At 41.3% G+C, this 20,687-nt stretch overlaps 1 protein-coding gene across 3 annotated transcripts; it reads right to left on the bottom strand.

Moving 5' to 3' along the window:
• Positions 1–2,744: 2,744 nt before the first annotated feature.
• Positions 2,745–18,984, bottom strand: ercc6l2 (excision repair cross-complementation group 6-like 2). 3 transcript variants are annotated; one of them, XM_079690544.1, is made up of 20 exons: positions 18,685–18,984; positions 17,919–18,343; positions 17,714–17,830; positions 17,346–17,539; positions 17,119–17,212; positions 16,845–16,912; positions 16,477–16,684; positions 16,212–16,352; positions 15,687–15,803; positions 15,439–15,558; positions 15,284–15,355; positions 14,487–14,632; positions 14,268–14,363; positions 14,021–14,120; positions 13,769–13,921; positions 13,288–13,371; positions 10,642–11,695; positions 10,404–10,558; positions 9,639–9,796; positions 2,745–8,332 (listed from the first exon to the last, which is right to left on the bottom strand). In XM_079690544.1, the coding sequence occupies exons 1-20, from the start codon at positions 18,710–18,712 to the stop codon at positions 7,063–7,065; spliced, it is 4,800 nt and encodes a 1,599-aa protein (XP_079546670.1). In that variant the 5' UTR covers positions 18,713–18,984; the 3' UTR covers positions 2,745–7,062. The 3 variants fall into 3 exon arrangements, with proteins under 3 accessions (XP_079546670.1, XP_079546671.1, XP_079546672.1); XM_079690545.1 differs by lacking the exons at positions 17,346–17,539; positions 17,714–17,830; positions 17,919–18,343; positions 18,685–18,984 and having other exon boundaries at positions 16,841–16,907; positions 17,119–17,203; XM_079690546.1 differs by lacking the exons at positions 17,346–17,539; positions 17,714–17,830; positions 17,919–18,343; positions 18,685–18,984 and having other exon boundaries at positions 16,845–16,907; positions 17,119–17,170.
• Positions 18,985–20,687: the final 1,703 nt, after the last annotated feature.

The following is a 20,687-nucleotide window of genomic DNA, read 5'->3' as shown; positions in this document are numbered from 1 at the left end:
CCCCAAAAATATATTTGAATAAATTATCGGAAAGCAATACATCTCTAGGTAATTACATACATTATGCACTTTTGACATTATGTGACGTGCTCTATCGAAATCAGTCGCATTGACCCAAATAAACATTTTGAGTTGTGTACACTGTTGGAAAGAGGAGATTCCTAGCTTTCTAATGATATCAGGATTGTTGTTGTACTCCAAATATTAAGCAAAAATATTTCACATTATATAATGACTATCACAGAGTCATCATTTTGAGAAAAAGGCCTTCAAAGTTTCCTCTTCTCTGGAATCCATCGATCTGATTGATTATTAGCGGAGCAAATGATCAAAGTAATACCGAGGGAAAATATTTTCGTTGGGATTACTGGTCTGGGGGAAGCTTGTGAGTGTGTGTGTGTGTGTGTGTGTGTGTGTGTGTGTGTGTGTGTGTGTGTGTGTGTGTGTGTGTGTGTGTGTGTGTGTGTGTGTGTCTTTTTGCGTTTGTGTGTATTGTGTCTGTTTCCCAGGGAAAACACTCACGAGAAACACCAACTGTTGTTATGCCTGCTGTGACGTCAAGTTACTCCGTTCTTCGCTTGTATTTATGCCTTTACAAGCTTCAAAGTTGTATTTATCATCTGAATTTGCCGAAACAAGTTTAATATTCTGAAAGCCAAGACTTTGTTTATTTGAAATCAGATGAAAACAAACTGTAACGGACCCTGCCGTGTTATCTATGATTACTATACGCTTTACATTCATAATTCCAGCCGGAGGGAGGGGGAGCGGCGCTGCAGAACAGCAGAGTGTGAGTGAGAGCGGTCTTCTTCCCTTTACAAGCTTCAACAATGTATTTATCGTGTGATTTTGGAAATAAAACTTTCATATTCTGAAAACCAAGACTTTGTTTATTTAAACTCTAACAAAACACCCGAACCCCGAAAAACAATTTTTTTACGCAAATCCACGTTTATTTTTTAAATTAGCCGTTGCGACTTCCACGCAGTGGGGGCCCCCTTTAGCGTAAATTAACTACTATCAACTATCAGGGAGTCCCATTGACTTGCAGAGCTCCCTTAACACCATTGGTAATAGACGAGTTGGGATTGCGGAGAAATGCTCTCCGCCGACCCATTCTCACAGCTTTTATCAACCTTTTTCTTACTCAATATCAAGCCACACTTATTGTTTTTACTTCTTTATTTCAATTGTATAATGTCTGACTTTTGTTGCCGTCAGTTAGGGGGAGAGTAGGGGCTCAGAATACTGAAATCTGTATTGTTTCATAGTTTTTTCCTTCTAATTTTGTATTCTTTTCTAAACCACACACTGTTCTTTACTCAACAATAAGACATAATTATCCTTGTGTTTATTTATTTGTTTGATTGTATAATGTTGGACTTTTGGAGTCAGTCAGGACCGAGGGTCGGAGCAGCTCATAGTAGTTGCTTTAGAGAATTTTACACCGGAAGTAAGTATTCTCTCTGCTTTGCTTGACAAACCCCGTGATTAGTCCTCTCAAGCTCTGTGATTGTTGGAGTGGCAGTGCGCCAAGGTTACGCCGAGCGTCAAACAGCTCTTTGAAATGGAATGAAACCATGGCACACTATCCAGAACTGGATTTGAACGTTTTCACCACCCCCCAGAACTACACATGCTGGCTATTGTGTTTCGCGACATGTTCTATTTCATCCCTACTGACCGCTAGAGGCGGTTCTTTAAGCACTGGATATGTCCATCGCGCATTCGCAGGTCGAGTATCAATACCACCAAAGTCACCTGTGACCCCACGTGACACCGGATTTATCTGCCGGTGTCGTCAGAGGATCTGTTCCTTTTCATCTTCTCGCTGCGCGAGTACCGTGGCTACATGTTGTAGCCTACAGCGTTCGGCTTGCACTAATTATCTGCATACAGCTGGCTGCGTGCATCTTTCACTCGGAACCGCGGGTTGCTTATTCGTCCTCCAGAGGCTGTGGCCGGCTGCGCAGAACTTCGACGGACAGGTTTGTGTTGACTTTGTTGGTGATGATGGCAGTGTCCCCGCTCCCGCTCCCAGCATAAGTTGTCCTGATTGCTGTCTTGTTTGTTATTTGGCTTAATATACCCACATGATAGCTAAGGTCAGAAGAGCTTTATTTAATAGCTGGTCTTATGTCTGTGACCCCTCGTGTTGTTAATTGATAAGCCTGAAACATGCACTTGTCAAGGTTCAGAGGCACATTTAGCAAATATGGCAGTAACCATCGATCATCTTAAGATAAGATATACTTTATTGATCCCAAGTTGGAAATGTTTTCGTTACAGCAGCATGTGTAAAAGTTGTAAATATCCAAAGGTGTTTATTTGTAAAACATTTAGTATAATCACACAAATTCTGTGTTTTATATTTAATAATTCTGTGTTCTTCATGTATTGAATGTTCAATAGCCTACCTGACAAGGTCGGAGAGGAAAAAGGTCTGCGGAGAGCATTTCTCCGCGATCCCAACTCGTCTATTACCGAGTTGTTAATACCAACGTTCAGGGAGCTCTATGCAAGTCAATGGGACTCCCTGATAGTTGAAAATTGACGATTAAGGGGGCCCCCCCACTGCGTTTGATAGTGACGCCAAGGGATCCTGACATAAGGTCACTATAGTACGAGTTGGGAGTGAGAATATGGTGATTTCCTTGAGTGGCTTTCTCTCTTTAAGTTGTTTTTTGTCCTTGTGAAGCCGACAATTGAGCGGCTCGACCAAGCAAGGAGGCAGAGGTAGAACGTCCAAAAATATAACCCGATGTGGGCATTTATTCAATTCGAGCACAGGACACAGCCTCAATCTTGCTGTTCCCGTGAGCGCAGTCACCAGCCACAAGGATCTCGCACACCCCACAAAACAGGAAACAGAGCCTAAATACCCACAGTAATTAACCCAACAAGACACAGGTGAGGGGGGAGGAGACAACACAGGGCACCAGGTGAACATAATCAGGAGCAACAGAAAAGACGGGAGGGGGAACACTTTTCAAACACAAACATTATAACTGAACAGCATAACACAGTGGTAACTTGTACAATTAATGCAACTTTACATCATGACCTTTACACGCTAAAACATTACCCCATTCTCTCTCAAACTTTGCTGCAGAGGCCACAGAGATTCAGTCGCAAAAGGAGATCTTAGGGGTAATTATTTCTTACAGGAGTAATACCCATCACTTCTCTTCCATCCAGGATGGAGGTCTTTGAAATTCAAGAAGATAATTCAAACCCTTCATCTTCTCCAAAAGACCCGGCTGTTAGGGACTGGCAGGGGGAGCATGCAGGCAGAGGAACAGAGGTAGAGAGGATGAAACAGGGTGGAGGGAAGAGAAAGGGTGAAAATGGAAATGTTCTAGAGAGAGAGATGGATCAGAAAAAGTGAAAAGAAAAGACCAGTGACTTCTCTGACGGCCCAGTGCTCACATATGGCTGAGCTTTGCTTGGATAGCCTCACTTCAAGGAGAAGGGCCCTGCAAACATAAACAGTAGAGAGGCTGCAGCTGGAGCAGGGAGGCAGCCGCTTGCTTACCCAGAACTTTCTACACTAAACAATGGATCAAGTGACGCACAGGCCTTTGGCAGTGCAACAGAGATCCAGGCGGCTCAGAAAAGCCTTTCTTCTGTACGTTTATATCTCTGCTCTCTCAATATTTACCCCACAGGAAAATATAGTTTTCCATTCCTTTTGTTCTGAAAGGAGCAATCGAGTAGACCTCCCTTCATCCCAGTCACTTCCACCTTCAAGACCAGACAGGTTCAGAGGACGAGTGTCTTTTGTGCAAAATTAATGTCATAATTCCAGCACTTCCTCACTCATGCAGGTGTTCAGAGTGAATAGATTTAAGCAATTCATTAACAAAATTAAGAAATTCATTGGCACAGTCTATTTTGAGCCGTGTTGAGGAGAAGCAATACAAATTAGGATTAGTCCTTTTAGGATTAGTGCATTACTGCATTACAAAACATAGTGTGTGTGCGTGTGCATCTGTGTTATATCTCTTTTATGGACGGGCACAATGGGGAACGGAAGGGCCCAGGAGCCAGTGAATTAACCTAAATTACAGCTAACAGTTGCCCGGGTAACTGGATAGGAATGAGTGGCAAATGCTGTGTAATTTCCTAACGAAGAGGGGGAGTTGTTCTTTTTCACATTTAGAGACCCCCTCGGCCTGCAACCTTAACAACAGGAGGACTCTGTACCCCTCTATAGGAGTTTTTTGTGTGCTGAGTCACCATTAAAGTTTTTTCATAGGATTTGGATACAAACTCTTTATCCTGTTCCCTCATAAACACCTATGACGGTCACCTAAATACACGTTTTTAATGATACTTACATTGTAACAGTTGCCCTAAGGAGAATCCTACAAAAATGATGCATATTTCCACAGCCTTAAAAGGCCCTAAAAAAGAATGTCCTCTTGCTGTGATGGCATCCCATAAACAGTGTGGATTATTTCACGAGACATTCCTTCATTTTTGTTTTGTCTGGACTTCCCCAAATTCGAATTTGGGACATGCTTTTAATTGACCTTCTATAACATGACAATATTTTCGAGTCATACGAAGTATGTGCATACTGCAGAGTTTGGACACAGGAGAGATTTAAATAATATCATTATTATTATTATGTTTGCCTGTGCAGCGTGATTATTGACTTTAGAGTCCCGAACCTCCTTCACGTATGTTGTAAGGTCATAAGGAAGGAAAGTAAGAAATTAGTGAATTGGATCTCAATGAAGCTGTTTAGAAAAAGTAGTCTGAGTTATTGCGACAAAGATCCTAAGAAACACACACCGATGACCCACAATGACCCTCTGTTAGCTACCAGAACCCACAGGCTAACTGTCGAGACTTCTTTCATATAAGAATATGTAATACTTCATTAAAAAAGAGCTAGTTCTTTATCAGCCTCTGCTGATTTCTGCAAACCTTCTTAACACATTGCAGAATGAATTCTTTTGAAACCTGAGCCAGAAAGGACTGGAGGCCCAGGTCAGTACGGGTCAACACTCATTCACAGCTATTAACAAATCAAATCAAACTAGGTGTCACAGCCTGACATCTGAAAATAAATCTACATTGAAAGGGCTGCCCTCTGCCGCGATTTCTGACTGTCCCGTTTATATCAGTGTCACACACACCCAGGTGAAAGTGACAGGAAATATAAACAAAGTGTTCACGCTGCCCTTGACACAGAGAGCGGAAACACTAATGGGAGAATCGGAACACACCTTCACTTCACTATTTTTTGTGACTCTTAGGTATGGCAAATTACACCACAGGATGTAAAAAAATTAAATGCAATCATCACACAGACTTGAGACATTGTCGGTAGCCATTCATGGGTGTTGAATGTCTCACTCCAGATCCTTGACAGAATACTGCCGTTAGCATTAAGGATAAGAGAGCTTTGTTTGCCACTGAGCCATGTTAGCTGGCCTCCATTAGCCTCCAACCACTGTCACTCAGAGGGTGAGCCTTTCTATTGTCAGTTAAATGCAAAGCCTCTCTGCTATCTCACTTGAACCAGACTATGACCACAAAAAGACAGATAGGGATCTGCGGTTCTCAGTTGACGGTGAAACAGAATGAGAAAAGCAGAGAGGGAAGGGTTTGGGATAAGAGAAAGGGCTTTTTATTCTCCGTCTGAGATTTGAACAGGTGTGACAAATGTGTGGCCTTGGTATATGTCTGTGAAGATCGTCAAGATCTACCACCCAGAAGGCCTACATGCACAAGCACACACACACACAAACCCTGACAGAGCTGCCTGTTCTGTTGAGGCATGTAGGGCCTTTTTTCTTCTGTTTATTGATAGCTATCAGCACTTTCTCATTTCTGCTAAACAAAACACAACACTTACACAGAGCAGCTCTCTTCAGGGTTCTACTTTCTCAGATTAAAAGAGGGCGGACACAGCTGTGAGGTTTAGCACACATACACCCACATTAAGGGCTTTCTTCTTCACATTACAACTATTAGTTTGATCACAGTCTTTTTTGTTTCTATGGAGTGGATTTCACAGAGGATTGGTGGACAGATGAGTGTGAAAGTGACTCCTCATCCCTCTTCTCCCAGCTCCACTAAGTCTTCGACTGGTTATTTTTATTTCACTAATTGCGGCGCAGCAGCTTCCGCCATTAGAGTTGCGCCACAGACGATCAGATTACTGTGCAGAACACTGTGCAGGGAAACTACACCATCTACACAATATGCAATCTCATGGGGAGCAGGAGGCAGTGATGTGTTCAAAGTGAGGGGGACATAATAGCCATTAGGGAGCTTTAAGTGATATCTCTGCAGGGCCACCCCGGTGGCAGTTGTGGTATCCAATAACGATGATAGCTAATGCCTACAGCGGAGTGGGATTCCCACTTATCATCATATCAAGTGCAGCCAGTCTGGGCGTTGATACTGAACTTAAACTACTGTACATGTGAACACAGGAGGCAAACAACTTTGTATAGTTTGGTTCACCTATTTTTATAAAGAATTGGAGCCAACACCATTAGTTTGAGCGGCAAATATTTTTGGTAATCCATTAAAACAAAACTAAATGTTTAAGGCAAACATGCAAAACATTTGATAACTTTAATATATTTGAAAGCTTCTGAAGTGCGAGAATGTTATGTTTTGTCTTTGGGATCTTTAAGAATAAAAAAATATTTGAAGACATCGATTTTGAAATGTGTGTTTCCCTTTTGGCTCAATTTTATATACAGTACATAGTAAATGCTTATGAAATAAAACAATTTACAGGGCAATAACTTCCATAAAATTTAGAAAAGGTTTTAATTCTTAAAGTGACTGTTTAACCAAGTAACAGTCAGCAATATGATTACTCGCTAATTCAATGAACACTAAAGATCTTCAAATGTTGACACTAAAAAACTAAAACACTCTTTAAAAGAATAAAATAGGGCAAAAGTAATAAAATACAAACTTGAGAAAGTCTGAGGTAGGAAAACCTGCTTTAAATAATCAACGGGGACATTTCTATGAATCTTCTTCAGAACTGCAAAAGTTAAAAAAAAGTACAAAATGTAACTAATTGTCTCATTTCTTCCACAGGAACTTGTCATTAGTCTTCCAGAGACTCTCCCTCTCCTCTTTTCCAGACCTACCTCTAGCTGCAATACGAGTGTTGATGCAAACCCTCTGTACTTCTGCCGGGTCTGTTAACCTGTTGATGCTCTCCTCATTACCTTCATTCAGGATGTCCCAAAAATCTTTGCGACTGCCCTTTGAAACCACCTGATGTGTAGGGCGCTTGTTTGGAGGGGATACCGAGTCTATGACTGCACCAGGATCAGTATTAAGAGTGATTTTGGATGGAGAAGGCGTGGTAAGACATGGACCCACTGACACGTTGGACAGTGCAGGAGCTGTCTTCGGGCTCTTTTTGACTCCCTTGGGTTTGGGTTTTAGCAGGTCATCCAGAATTGAGGTGTCTCCTATCAGATCTTTAAGGAGGGAACGATGACTGGAAGAAGATGTGGCCTGCTCAGGAGGAGAAGAGGTCAGAGGATTTGTTCTCTGGCCTTGAAGAGTTGCACTGCTCCTGGTAGACAGTTTCTGCCCTTCCTTTGCTGTGGGTTTGGATAATGTGGTGGACCTGCCATGGCAGAGGACCTGAGAAGAAGGAATATCTCTGTCTGTGCTTGTCGGGAAAGCAGCAACCACCCCAGATGTCAGACCACTGCTGCTGGCCTGATCCAAACCAAGACCACCGAAGGCTCCAGAACCAGAAACACTATTCATCTTTGTCCTCTTATGTCCTCTGGCACTGCAGACCGTCTCCTCCTGCTCGTCTGACCCAAGGCTTGGAACATCACTTGGAGGTTCTAGGGCATTCTTGTGTGGGATATTTTGCTTTTTTAGTGGCGGTAGAATATTATTTTGCAGGTTTCTATGCTTTGTCTGGGGAACAGGAACATCATTTTGTGGGCGTCTAGACCTTTTCTTCTGCACAGAAACATTGTTTTGTTGGCTTTCCGGCATCATTTTAGGTTCAGGATTATTCTGAGAGTATTTAGGCTTCCTTTTGGCTTTTGGAACATCCTTTTGTGGGGTTCGGGTATGTGTTTGAGATTTCGGGGATGTTCTGGTAGATGTTGTGGAGGTAGTGGTTGAAAAGGAGGTCTGTGTTGAATCAGATTCTGGGAAATAGTTTATGACCGTTTTGTCAAGGTCAGGGTTGTTTAGTGATGTGTAATATTGTCGTAGCCACGCCAGTCTCTGGGTCGAGTTTTTCCTCAGAATCTCAAGTGCAAACTGATGGACTGAGGGAAAGTTCAATTGTTCTGCCATTTCCTCGAGCTGCTGCCTAAACACAAGAAGAAATTTGTTTGACAAACATCCGCGCTAAGAAAATGTGTATGTTTTTACAAGCAATATCAATTGGTAATATCATGTGAATTAAAACATCATATTCACACACATAGTTAGTACAAGTCCTGACTTACTGTGGACATGTCACATGTAAGCATACAGTAAGGTACTTTGAATCCAACTTAAAGTATTGTCTTAAAAAAAAACAGGAAACCCATCGTATTAAATCACATATTCTGTGGGTCCAACAGGCCTAGGATATATGAATAGTTCTCCACATATTCATGCTCATATTCAGAGCCCCATGCAGTATGAGATGTTTTTCCTGAGCTCCAAAGCAGTCATTAAAACGTTGGTCTCACCAGACTTGGGGACAGAAATACTTCAAAGTCACTGTCCGGCATTATGGTGGAGTCATTACCATTTGTGGCTTTCAATGGAAAAACAATAAATAAAAGTAAGAGCAGTAAAACATGATGTGAATGTGGTTTCAAATCATTAAACAGCAAGGTTAATTGAGGGGATATCAATATAACTGGTGTATACTAGTTTTTCCCTCCCTGGTGAGCCTCTGGGCAGAGATACAGGCTCACCCTTGGGAAGTGAGATTGGAGCCATAAAATGTGTCTGTATATGAGTGTTTTGGGAAGGTGGGGGGCGGAGGTGAAGCAGCCAGAGAGACAGAGGTGTGTATTTGAGCAGTGTGTGTCTGTACGTGTGTGTGAATGCTTGTTAGGAAGTGTGTACATCAGTGTGGGTTTGGAAGTCCTCGGGCGATCGTTTTTGGTTAGAGTCAGGAGGGCTGTGGTTGTGGAGGGGAAAACTCCAGCACAGTCTGGCCTGAACATAACTGGGTAATCTTTGGCATGATGCTGGGAAATAGGTGGAGAGGGAAAGCTCAGAGGTGGTCTTTCGCTAAAAACAGACGCATATAATTCCTGAGGCCCAGGTGGGGGCGCTCAACACCATACCTGTGGTAAGTTTTGGCCTCCTTCCCTACGCTGCCAGGAATCTCTCTCTTCCAACTTCACTCTAAAGACCACCTTTCTTCTTTTCATTCCCTGACTTGATTTATTCTTATTCAAACCATGCTGGCCGCTTATACTGAGTCAGTTTTCCTTAATTACATCTACCCATAACTTTGGTTCTTCTCCATGCCCTCTCTTACCCCCTATGTTATATTTTACAATAGACATGTTTTATTCTTTTTTATTCTCAGCTTTTTTGCACTTTCCCATCTGCTGTCGCCTTTGTTATTTTTTCTCGCTTCCCCTCAATCTCTTCTGACACCTTTTCAGTACCTGCATATGGCTTGAGGAGTCTCTCCAATGATGAAGGTCGTGTTTCTGGTTTGGTGCACACTCTTGTTGGCAAAGCTGACTGGATGGTCCACACTGGGCCTCTCCAGTCTGACAGCAGAGGGGCAGGGCGGACTGTCTGGCGGGCTCAATGATAGACTCTGGTACAATCAAGAACATAAAACATTTAAACATACCAAACAATTGTCAAATTTGAGCTGCGTCCCAACATATTTTTTTGTATCCTCCTTGACAGGGCTCACACACACACACACACACACACACACACACACACACACACACACACACACACACACACACACACACACACACACACACACACACACACACACACACACACACACACACACACACACACACACACACACACTTGTTGTTTGCTGCTTTAAATGCCGTGTGCATAGGACCTTAAAGGAAAAAATAAATCAGAACAACTATGATCCAAAAATCATATAAAGGAATCAACAGAAGTTCATAAGTGACCATTTTGTTTGCCAGCAGCCTCTCTCCCCTAGTCTGTGCTGTTGGCTGAGATAAGTAGCATGATATTGGATGTTGATGGTAAAGGTAAAACTGCTGCCTCTAATAAAGCACGACTGAAGCCTTGTTAAGCTACTAAAATAGATTATGTTTACATCCACTCTCATGTGGTAGTGAGCATGTGCCTGATACAGTCAATAAAGTCTTTTAAAATACAATTGAATTCATCTACTCCGATTTGCAAGATACATCAGTTTTATATATTACCTCCTGTGTGCCTAGAAGGTGATTGGCCGGGAGCTGAGAGTACATCTTGCGCTCGAACACATCTCGTACTGCAGCTCGACACATCCGCTCCTCTGCTTTGCTCCCGCCCACAACGCGCTGGTTAGAGTGGGTGTATAACACCTCGTGTACACCACCTTTAAACAGAAATATACATCATTAATGTTGAATAAAGTTTCATTAAGAATTATAATCATTGAATCAAAGGTATTGAATTTACCTAGCACACTGTCAATAGTTATATCCTTTCCTTTGGATGCCGGGGATGTCTGACATTTTAGATTTGTAAATGAAACAGCTTTGGGCATGCCTGCTCGTCTCTCTGTCCTGGTGGTTGCAGCTCTTTGCACATCTTTTGTCAACTCAAACCTGGATCTTTCTATTTGTGGAGATGTTGAGGGACATCCTGGAGACCTCCCTTTCTTAACAGGAGTGTTTTCCTCTTCTGAAGACGTGAATGTCTCTATGTCCTTTGTGTATTTGGATCTGGCCTTGTCCCGAACACTAGCACTTAGCCACTTTTTGTTGTGGTCCAGATTTTCTCTGCAACTTCCTCTACCATGTGAATTTAAAGTGCTCCTCTTGGGACAGGTCTTTGCCTCTACGTCCAAATCCTCCGATTCATCTGAGTAACCCTTAAAGCGGCGCACTTTTGGAACTGAAGTTTTGAGCTTGTTAGGTTTCTTTTTGTCAGGTGAGGGATTTCCATCACTCTCCTCATCAACAGTAATGTTTTTATTTGTCCACCCTTTCAGGCCCCGTCTCTTCCTTACATTATCATCACTCTGTTTAAACAATGAGACCCTCTCTTCTTTGCCACTATCTCCATTCTCACTGTCTTCTATGTCTGAACCCCAGGTTTTTGTCCCCAATTTAGGGGGACCGACTGATGCATTTCCTGCATCAGAGCTTTTGCAAATACCAGAGGAGGCACCCTCCACATTTTGATCCACAGTCTCTTCCTCAGAGGGGCTTTCTTCGATACCTGGACTACTGTCCCCTTCTGCTAACTCTGGTTTCCCTTTGACCCTTTCGAGGAGCCTGGAGAAACCGTGCTGAAGGAGACTAACTCGACCAGGACCAGCAGCAGCACTGTTGCCATCCGCTGCACCGGGCTTTGACCCCTTTCTCTTAAGACCCTGTTCTTCATCATCCTCTTCACTTCCACTGCTGAAGTCCAGCACCCCTTTTGGGACCTTTGATGCACCTCTGTTCTCCTGGGCTGGTTCATTATTTGGTACAGGGTTATCTGCAGGTGGGGAATCGCCAGGTTTCTAAAATGAGACAATACAAACAATCAGCTAAGAAAGTGGGGACAGATTGAAATAGAAAAGCAACACAACGTAGGTAGTAAGAGAACAACAAATGCATGTCAAAGATTTAAATAGACAGTGTGGGAAAGATTTAGCTCCAAAATAGCACAAATCGGCTTCAAATTCCTCCCTTCCCCTTGTTCTTGCCATCTTTCAGTGGAACAGCATGAGATATTATTGTGTAACACAAAACAGATGTTTGTAAAAGTAAATCACAATACAAATAAATGTGACATATGCCCTCGACCATGATGTAATATGAATAAAAGATAGGGATCAAAACATTTCCTTCACTTGTATGAATGGGAGCATTGTGAGAGCGACCACCAACAGTGATTCTAATTCCATCAATTTTCCATCAATTCCTCCGTACTTGTGTGCATGTTGGTGCTCACACGCCTCCAGCCCCGGTCTGTGCGTGTTAAGACACCCCAGTGTATTCTGTGTTTTTGGAAGAATCTGAAAGGCCTCAGTGGAGCAACAGCCCAGTTAAAAAGGACCTGGCTGGGAACTGGATGATAAGGGCTATCGCTGTGTAAATAAATAGCTGAAAAGCAGAAGATAGGCTTCAGTGTGGTCTGCTCCTTCCATCAGGATACACAAGTAATTACATCCAGCTGTTGCACCCTGCATCAGAGAGAAAGTGAGAAGCACACAAAGAGAACCTCGTCCTTCAGTTTTACAAAACCACAAAGAATTGAGTGGAAAGATGTGTTTTTTGTAAGCCAAAGACTTTAAGTTATGCTCCACAAAATGTATTGCATTGCAGTTATGATTCTTTTGTAAAACAGTATTACATATTTTTGCGATTGAAAGGGTCAGGAACAGTCCGTTCCTATAGTGAGTTCCACAAGATTCCAGTTGTTGCCGGTTTGCACAATACATAAGCATCAAAACCTCCATAGAGACTTCTGCTAATGTAAGTAGTCCCTTGCTAAATGTAGGCATATATACTGTACTACATCAGTCAAAGTACAACCATGATAAGGTGACATGAAAGTAGCATAGTGAGACATATTTTTATGAACAAATGATTATAAGTCAAAGTAGAGCCGTTTGAGCAAATTCAGATAATCTTTTTGTTTTTTTACGGCAATAAAAAAATAATTATATGGATTTATTCTAACCTTCTGAACCCATGCTAACCCCAACAGCTGTGAGGAAAAACTACAAACTTTAAAACCTACAGCAGCGTGATAAAGATAAGAACCGTTTTGATCATGTTGTTACTTTCCCAATGTTCTTCCTTTAAAAGTAGCATAATATGTCTTATTTTGTCACAGTGGAAGCTGATTATATTTCCTCATAAATGGGGTGAACAGGAATAAAAAGGAGAAAAGAACAAAGATAAATAGTCTCAGCTAAGTCAATAAACTGAAATGAGATTGTGTGAGATGGTTGACAGACTGATGGTAGGGTCCCTGTTGGAGGTACCCCATATTTCGCGTGGGAATGGGAGGATGAGGGGGCCGCCTGAGAGAGAAGACACAGTGAGGGATGGGAAGATGACTGCCCTAAGGTTCTGGGTCTCTGAGAAGGGCATAACTACTCACGCTAACTCCCTCCGTCCCCTCCTCCTTCTCTTCAGCCGTGTATGTGCTGCTTGTCATTACGCCGGCCTCAACTTGTCCTTCTCGCTGACGGGAAAGCAAAAACATTAGACACACATTTATCAACTTAACCGTGTCAATAACAATCTATTCAATTATGTACCAATCATCAACAAAATAATTATCCTTCAGTTTTCATTTTTACTCGGCTGTACATGTGTATTTATTAATTTTAAAATTCAAGGAAATAACAGTGCAGTATGCCTCTAAAATTCCTATAAGAAACTAGAGTTGCAATGACATTATCAGTCAATTTAACAACATATAGTATCAGTAAACTCCAAATAAAATAAATAAACTATACGTTTTCTTGACTGTTTTGTGAAACCTTGTATTGTGACATTGGAAGAAGGTGAGTTGAGTAAGTACGCTACATCAAAATACATCTTCAGTAAAACTGTAAAAGCTATGGAGGCTTTCTAACCTCTAGTATCTCGCGGGTGAGGCATGACCCTAGGGTCTGCAGCCTGAAGAGGTTTTTGATCCCAAACAGCTCCCCCTTATGGACACCATGCCCCTGCACTGCCTCAAAGTACCGCCGCGCACTCTCCTTGCCGACAACGGAGGACTGAAGCTGCTAAAAGATAGGACATTTGGAAACACTGTCAAAACATATTATTGTGCTTGTTTTTTTCTCTTATTGTTTGACTTGTGTGTTGCTAAGATGATCTGGTACCTGTTTGTAAATTTGTCTGAGGTAGATAACCTCTTCTACGGTGCCCAATGAGATCAGCCTAAGAACAGTCACATCTCTGCACTGGCCAATTCGATATGCCCTGAAAGCAGACACAAACATATCAACACAAAAGCACCGGTCAGCACATAATATTACTAGGTACACTATACTGGCAGCTGAATGTGGTAGAGATAAGCAGCATCAGAATAAAAAACTGAAGTATTTGAAAACTTGGCCCACAATCTACCTGTCAATAGCTTGGAGGTCATTGGCTGGGTTCCAAGTAGGGTCAAAGAGTACAACCACATTGGCCCCTACGAAGTTCAGACCGAGACCACCCGCCCTGATGGAAGGAGACAGACATTCGAAAATGGACAAAAATAAGTGCTTGTTCTTTAAACAAACCACTAAAGGTTTAAACTGGAAATATGAAACTTTGTTATCTAATTATCAATGTTTGACTAACATGGTGGAAACCAGGCAGAGGTTGATGTGAGGAGAGATGTTGAACTCTTTGACAATCTGGACTCTCTCTTTGGCTTTGGTGGTTCCGTCCAGCCTGATGTAGTCGAGCCCCTCGGCCATGCAGTAGCTCTCCAGCACATCTAACAGCTGGCAGGTAGAAAAAAACAACAAAGTGTTCAAAGTCAACTGTTAATAAACAGGCATCCCTACATCTGTCATGTGAATTCACCCATCGCTAAGGTTTAAGAGTTTGTATGGGGGATATAACAAGCAAAGGATTCACTAACAAATATGATAAAAATGAAACAGAATATCCACAGGCATGTATATTGAGAGATACACTATAGGGGTTGCTGAGTCTTGCACAATCACATCTGTATGGGCTCTATGATTACCAAAAAAGCTAAACATAGGCCATGAAAATATGACCTCATAGCAGCGAGAAATATTATTACTGTCTCAGGTTACAGCAACAATTACACTCTGAAGAGTTTAATTATCTTTAAACCTCTAATTGCCCCCACACAAAGGCTCACCTATTAATCTATGTCATGAGAAAACCATGCCTCCTGCTACAATTTGTTCTGTAAACAAGTAATCTGCCCTTACAGCATTTCCAATTAAGTGTGTGTTTAGGCCTGTTTGTGTGTTGAAAGGCTGAATGGATAAGAGCGAGTGTAACCATGTTGCTCATCGGAATCTTACAATATGTCGTTGCACTCATATTTGCAAACATGCCGACACATAACAATTCTGATTTAAATAAACACAAGGTACCCACAAAAACTGAGCTCTCACCTTGGTTGAGAGAGAAAAAATAAGTATTTTATCTCTCCTTTGCAAGTAATGCTTCATCAGCTTCTGCAAAACCTGAAAGAAACACAGACATAGTCACTCACAGGGAAACAACCCATATATGAGCAGATGACAGAGCCTTTGTTCCCAAACGTTACCATCATTTTCCCACTGTACAGCGGGTCTGACAAGGCCTCAAATGCTTCGTCTTTGCATCTCTGCACAAAGTCTGGGAACTTTTGGAACACCTTTGCACAGATGCGTCCCACATACTTTTCCTGGAAGATACAAATGAGTTGTTATAGTGAACCAAACTAAGAGATTTCAACTGAAGGCTGGACAAACTTTCCGATGATAGCTCTAATGAACAAGTGCAGTAAATCAGTGATAGGTTAACATGACTCACCTGTTTCTTACTGGTTCCTGCGGTAGACTGAAGCAGTGCTGCATGGTTTGCAATCTTCCTCAATATTGCCAAGTAACTAAAGTATAGCCTCTTAATTTCCACACCTTCTGAATTTGTCTGCAAAACAAAGAATCAGATATTATTTGAGTGCTCAATCTTTGTTTTTTTTCTCACTACATGAGAGTTGTTCGTGAATGCTGATATTAAAGAGTTATTCCCACAATTCAACCAAATGGGCAGTTGTAACTGGCTATAATGTTGCATTTGATTTTCTTTTTCAATTCACTGCATTTTATTGTTTTTAAAAAGTAAAATAAAGAAATACCAACTGGATCCTTAAAGGAACATTTTTGCAACATGTTTGTTTAAATTAGTGAATAACCCCCCATAAAAGTTGTTCACATACAACTCAATTAAAAGGTGAATTTCAGATTTGCAGTTAACAGCTCGAGCTTTAGAATTAAGTTCAACCCATTAAAAAAGATAGCATATAGAGTCAAAGAATAGTCAAAGCAGTGAACTAACTTTATAGCAGCAGCGTCCGCGGTTGCGCGCACTTTGACAGTCACATTTCTCTGAAGACTTCAGAATTAACGTCACATCTTCAGAGTCCAACACCGTCTGATACACAGTCTGCTGAAAGTCAGTCAGGGAGCAATACACCACCTAGGAGAAAACACAGTCCAGCATTTGTCTAAGTGTTGCTTATATACATCATAGAGCTGTGGAAATATGGTAATAGAATATAGTCCAGAAATGCAAAAGTCTTGTTACATTTTACCAATCTTACCCTGTCATCCTTCTTAGGCAGTTGTTCCTTGATGAGAGCTTTAGTTCTTCTGAGGAACAAATAGGAGATCTTCCTCACCAGAGCTCTGACAGTCTTCCTCGCGGTCGCTAGGACACGTTTGGTTGCGCTGTGCCTCTGCCCTTGCTCAATCGGATCCGAAAAGTTGTTCTTGAAATGTCCTAAGTTGCCAAGACAACCAGGTATGGCCCTTCATAGAATAAAACATATGAAAGCTAACAGGAAAAATGTTTTCAAACAAAGTTGCAAATTGTACATTTATCACTTACGTTACGAGGGCGGAATTACTGAAATGTGCTTATAATATGAAAATGGAAAAAGGGTTGTCACATAAAAGTCTCTTCACCTACCAGTCCATGACGCACCACAGCTCCTCAAGGTTGTTCTGTAAGATGGTGCCAGTGAGGCCAACTCTGATCTGATGAAAATATGATTGCTTAGTTAATTTTCTTATTAAAATTGTGTCATATTTCAATATATTTTCAATACAGCAGAGATGAAGACCACTTGAGTGCGACTTTACACTTCCTGATGACACCACCAATGCTCTCTACCAAAAGTATATCTAAACCGAATCTAGTTACATGCTAGTAATAATACAATTAAAACATAAAGCTGTTTGACCTTGCATTTCAGATCCTTCATGGCCTGAGTGATCTGAGAGTTTGGATTTTTTAGCTTGTGGGCCTCATCCACAACCACAGCAGACCAGTCTATACTGCAGGCAGGGTAAATGTGTAATTTATTAATAAAAACATTAATTAGGCATATGAGAAATACATTAAATCCACACATACAGGAAACACGTAAGATATGGTTTGTTGCTTGAGTGAGTTGAGCATGTGTCTTACTTATTAAACTGATCAAGACAAAGGCGCAGAGTCTCGTAGGTAGTAAGCGCGATCTCAATTCGTCCCTTCTTGATGCGAGCCAGCTCCTCCTCTTTCCTCAGCCCGTGGACCACCACACATTGGAAGTGACCCCATGTGTCCAGTTCATCTTTCCAGTTATAAAGCACTGAGAGCGGGGCCACAATGAGGAATACCTAGACCAGATCGTGGACAAACAAAATAAATAAAAATGAATACTCATATCTGTAGATGTAAAGTATTGTGGCACATGAACATAGCAAGTATTTAAAATCAAATACTTATTTATCCTGACATCTTTTATAATTCTGGTTAAGTGTTTAAGTTAAGTTAAGTGTTTCAATACCCACTTTGTTGGGTTTACTTTGCTTGGAAGGCATCTGACTCTGCAGAAACTGAGGCCTGTTTTTCTCGATGTCCTCCCATGTACCTGTTTTGTGCAATACAGCAGCAAGGAAACCAATGACCTAAGATAAGAACAAGAGTTAGAGAAAATAAGAGAGACAGCCACTATAAAGAAAACAATCAGATATTAAGTGTGCAACTATTTTGTACCTGTACGGTTTTTCCCAAGCCCATGTCATCCCCCAGGATACAACCTCTGGAACCAATGTAGTTTTTGTAAATGAACCTGATACCTTCTCTCTGGTAATCTCTCAGGTATCTGTTGATGGTGTAGGGGACACTATCTCCATTAACATCACTCAACTCTAAGGGGACACAAAGGCTGGTGTCTGCAGCGATGCAGGGAAACATAGGCTTCTCCTGGAGGAAGTGATTCAACCCTGGTCTCATGAGTTTTGAGACAGGTACAGCTTCCTCCACTTGTTTTTCTTCATCTTTTTCAAGGTGAGTGAATTGCACCCATGCTGTAGAATCATTAGTATTAGAGATGGAGGTCAGTCTCTTAATTGTGGCCTCTCGCAGGGTGCCATCTCTCGGGTCAGGAGCCAAACAACTGTCCCCCTCACGCCATGTTGCTATAATACAAACATGTCATTAGTTTACTCTTAATTTATTCTCATACAACATTTACTTTACCTAAGGAACACAGTTTTATTAGAAGAGGGGTATATTATTTAGTCACATTTTTAGCCTATGATTAGTTTTAATGGACGGAAAAGATATAACAAGAAATCGATACACAATAAAACCATAGTATTTGATGTTATTTGATGGAAGAGTAACTTCAGTAAGTTTAGTTAATGATTTCATGAAAATAAATATGGCTAACTATTTGCTAGCTGCAGAGGCTTTTTGCGTAGCCGTATGATTGTGTCCAGCTAAAATGTAACAACAGGTAAAAACATGCATTTCAGACCTTTCACAACTGCAGAAGATGAAGCCATCAGGATTCATTAAAAGTGTCCTCCCTCCTCTTCTTCGTGTGGAGAAAAAAAGTCATGTAGCATTCTAGCTAGCTGGAGTGGCTTAACTTAGCAAACACATTGAGCAAAGGAAAGAACGGCGACAATATCGAACTAAAAACAGAGTTTTTTTTACTTTATCCAATGCTTTATCCTCACGCTAACTATACAATGTGCCTTAAAGGTAAATAAAGGCACAGAGCAGGAGCTGCAACAGCTCCACTGCAGCTGAGTGAATGTGTATCTGTTCTGACAACGAGTAAAGCACTTTCTGCACATTTTACCGATTTAGAAATACAATTAAATTGTTAATGTTACAATCCACAAAAACACAAATTCCGTAAAGTATATATTTTAAGTAATGACTGTTTTTCTTCGTCATTCTTTTTTTCTTTTTACAAATTTCACTGTCGGACATTATGTTGAAAGTGCTTGGTAGAATCTAAATTGCATTTCTATGTAATAAACAAAAGTTAAATGTATGTAACTAATTTTCAAGAAATGTTGCCGCCAAGGGAGAAATGCTGTGTAGTAATACAAATAATTGACTTGTCAGTGGTTTATTAGAGAGTATATGTCATTAAAAATAATATATTGATGGAACATTTAGGCTGCAATCTCATAATGTTACATTATGAATCCTACCAAAAACATGTAAATTATAAAAAGCCATCGTCCCACGTAGGCCTACAAATACATTTATGAATATTTATAGATATTATTTGAACATTCCTTTTATTATTAATGTTCAGTAGCCTATAGGTTCTCAATCTTATCTTATGATTCATATTTAGGCCTCTTTTATTTCATGTTGTACCTTATCCTTAATATTGCATTTGTAATTGTACATTTAACTTTAATATCATAATATAATAATCAGGCATTCTTTACCTGGTTTATTAATTCATTGTTTATTTGCACTTATTGTCAAGCACTAGTGCTAGGAACCATACTGGTTCATATGTTTGTAGGTTTCTATCTTTATGCTCTTTGAGACTGTTTATACTGTTATAATTATATATATATATTGTAACGGACTGGACTATAATGTTGATGTTTGATGTGTTTGTTGTTCAGAGTTTGTATGCATTTTAAAGAGTGTCAGTGAACGTGCCACTGTTTTGATGGACGTTTCTTGTGACCTGTAGCTGTAGGTTTGGGTGGGAGAGTGTTGTCTGGTTGGTTGGGGCTGGAAGAGGCAGGTTCCTGGGAACAGGGACGGAGGAAGCTAGGGGAGAGCTAGCGGGAGAGACGTGACGGAGTGTGAGAATACGACAGGGTTAGTTGATTGTTTTGGCGTGGTTATGGCCAACAGTAACCTGTGATCTGTACAGTAAACTCCCGGATAAAGGACAAACTAAGCCTCCCTGTGTTCCTGTAGCGAGATGATACATTTGGTATCAGAAGTAAAAGTTCAACTCGGATTACCGGCAGCTAACTAGCGGCGTGCTAGAGTGATTGCTGCCATACAGCCTACAGTTTCCATCTCGGTGAGAACATGTCGCTGTGGGACTACTCTAAAATTCCAGGCACAATTCGAATTGCTAGCTAAGGCTGGCAGATGGTCTGCTGAAGAAAAGGCCCTCCAGCTTGCAATCTGCCTTACTGCTGCTACTTAACCATGATGATAGGAGTGACAATAGGCGCTTTCACACCGCAGTACTTTTCCCACAAAGGTTAATGAGAACTTAGTTCATCAGAACTCTTTAGTGTGAACGCGACATTTCGGAACTATATCGGAACTAAAGTGGGAAAAGCACTCCGCTGTGAACGCGGCTTATGATGCTTTGGTGGGAGCTTTAAAGAGGCGCTTTGGACTATGCTCTGCAGCTAGCCTGCTCCGCTCTGAACTGTGTAGCTGCAAGCGTCGGCCTGGGGAGCCGCTGTGGGAGCTTGCCAACGTCATTAGCCGCGTTCACACCGGAGTACTTTTCCCACTTTAGTTCCGATATAGTTC

The sequence above is a fragment of the Notothenia rossii genome, assembly GCF_949606895.1.
Source record: "Notothenia rossii genome assembly, chromosome: 6".
Lineage (NCBI taxonomy): Eukaryota > Metazoa > Chordata > Actinopteri > Perciformes > Nototheniidae > Notothenia > Notothenia rossii.
This window is presented reverse-complemented; position numbering and strand designations above follow the sequence as displayed.

Bases quoted from the DNA above. Each gene is read 5' to 3' on its own strand.
- ercc6l2 (XM_079690544.1), bottom strand. From the start codon at position 18,712: ATGGCTTCATCTTCTGCAGTTGTGAAAG. The intron at 17,831-17,918 runs GTACAAAATAGT...TTCTTATCTTAG, and splicing joins GCTTGGGAAAAACCGTACAG to GTCATTGGTTTCCTTGCTGC. The intron at 14,121-14,267 runs GTAGATTGTGGG...GTCTGCTTTCAG, and splicing joins GACCTCCAAGCTATTGACAG to GGCATATCGAATTGGCCAGT.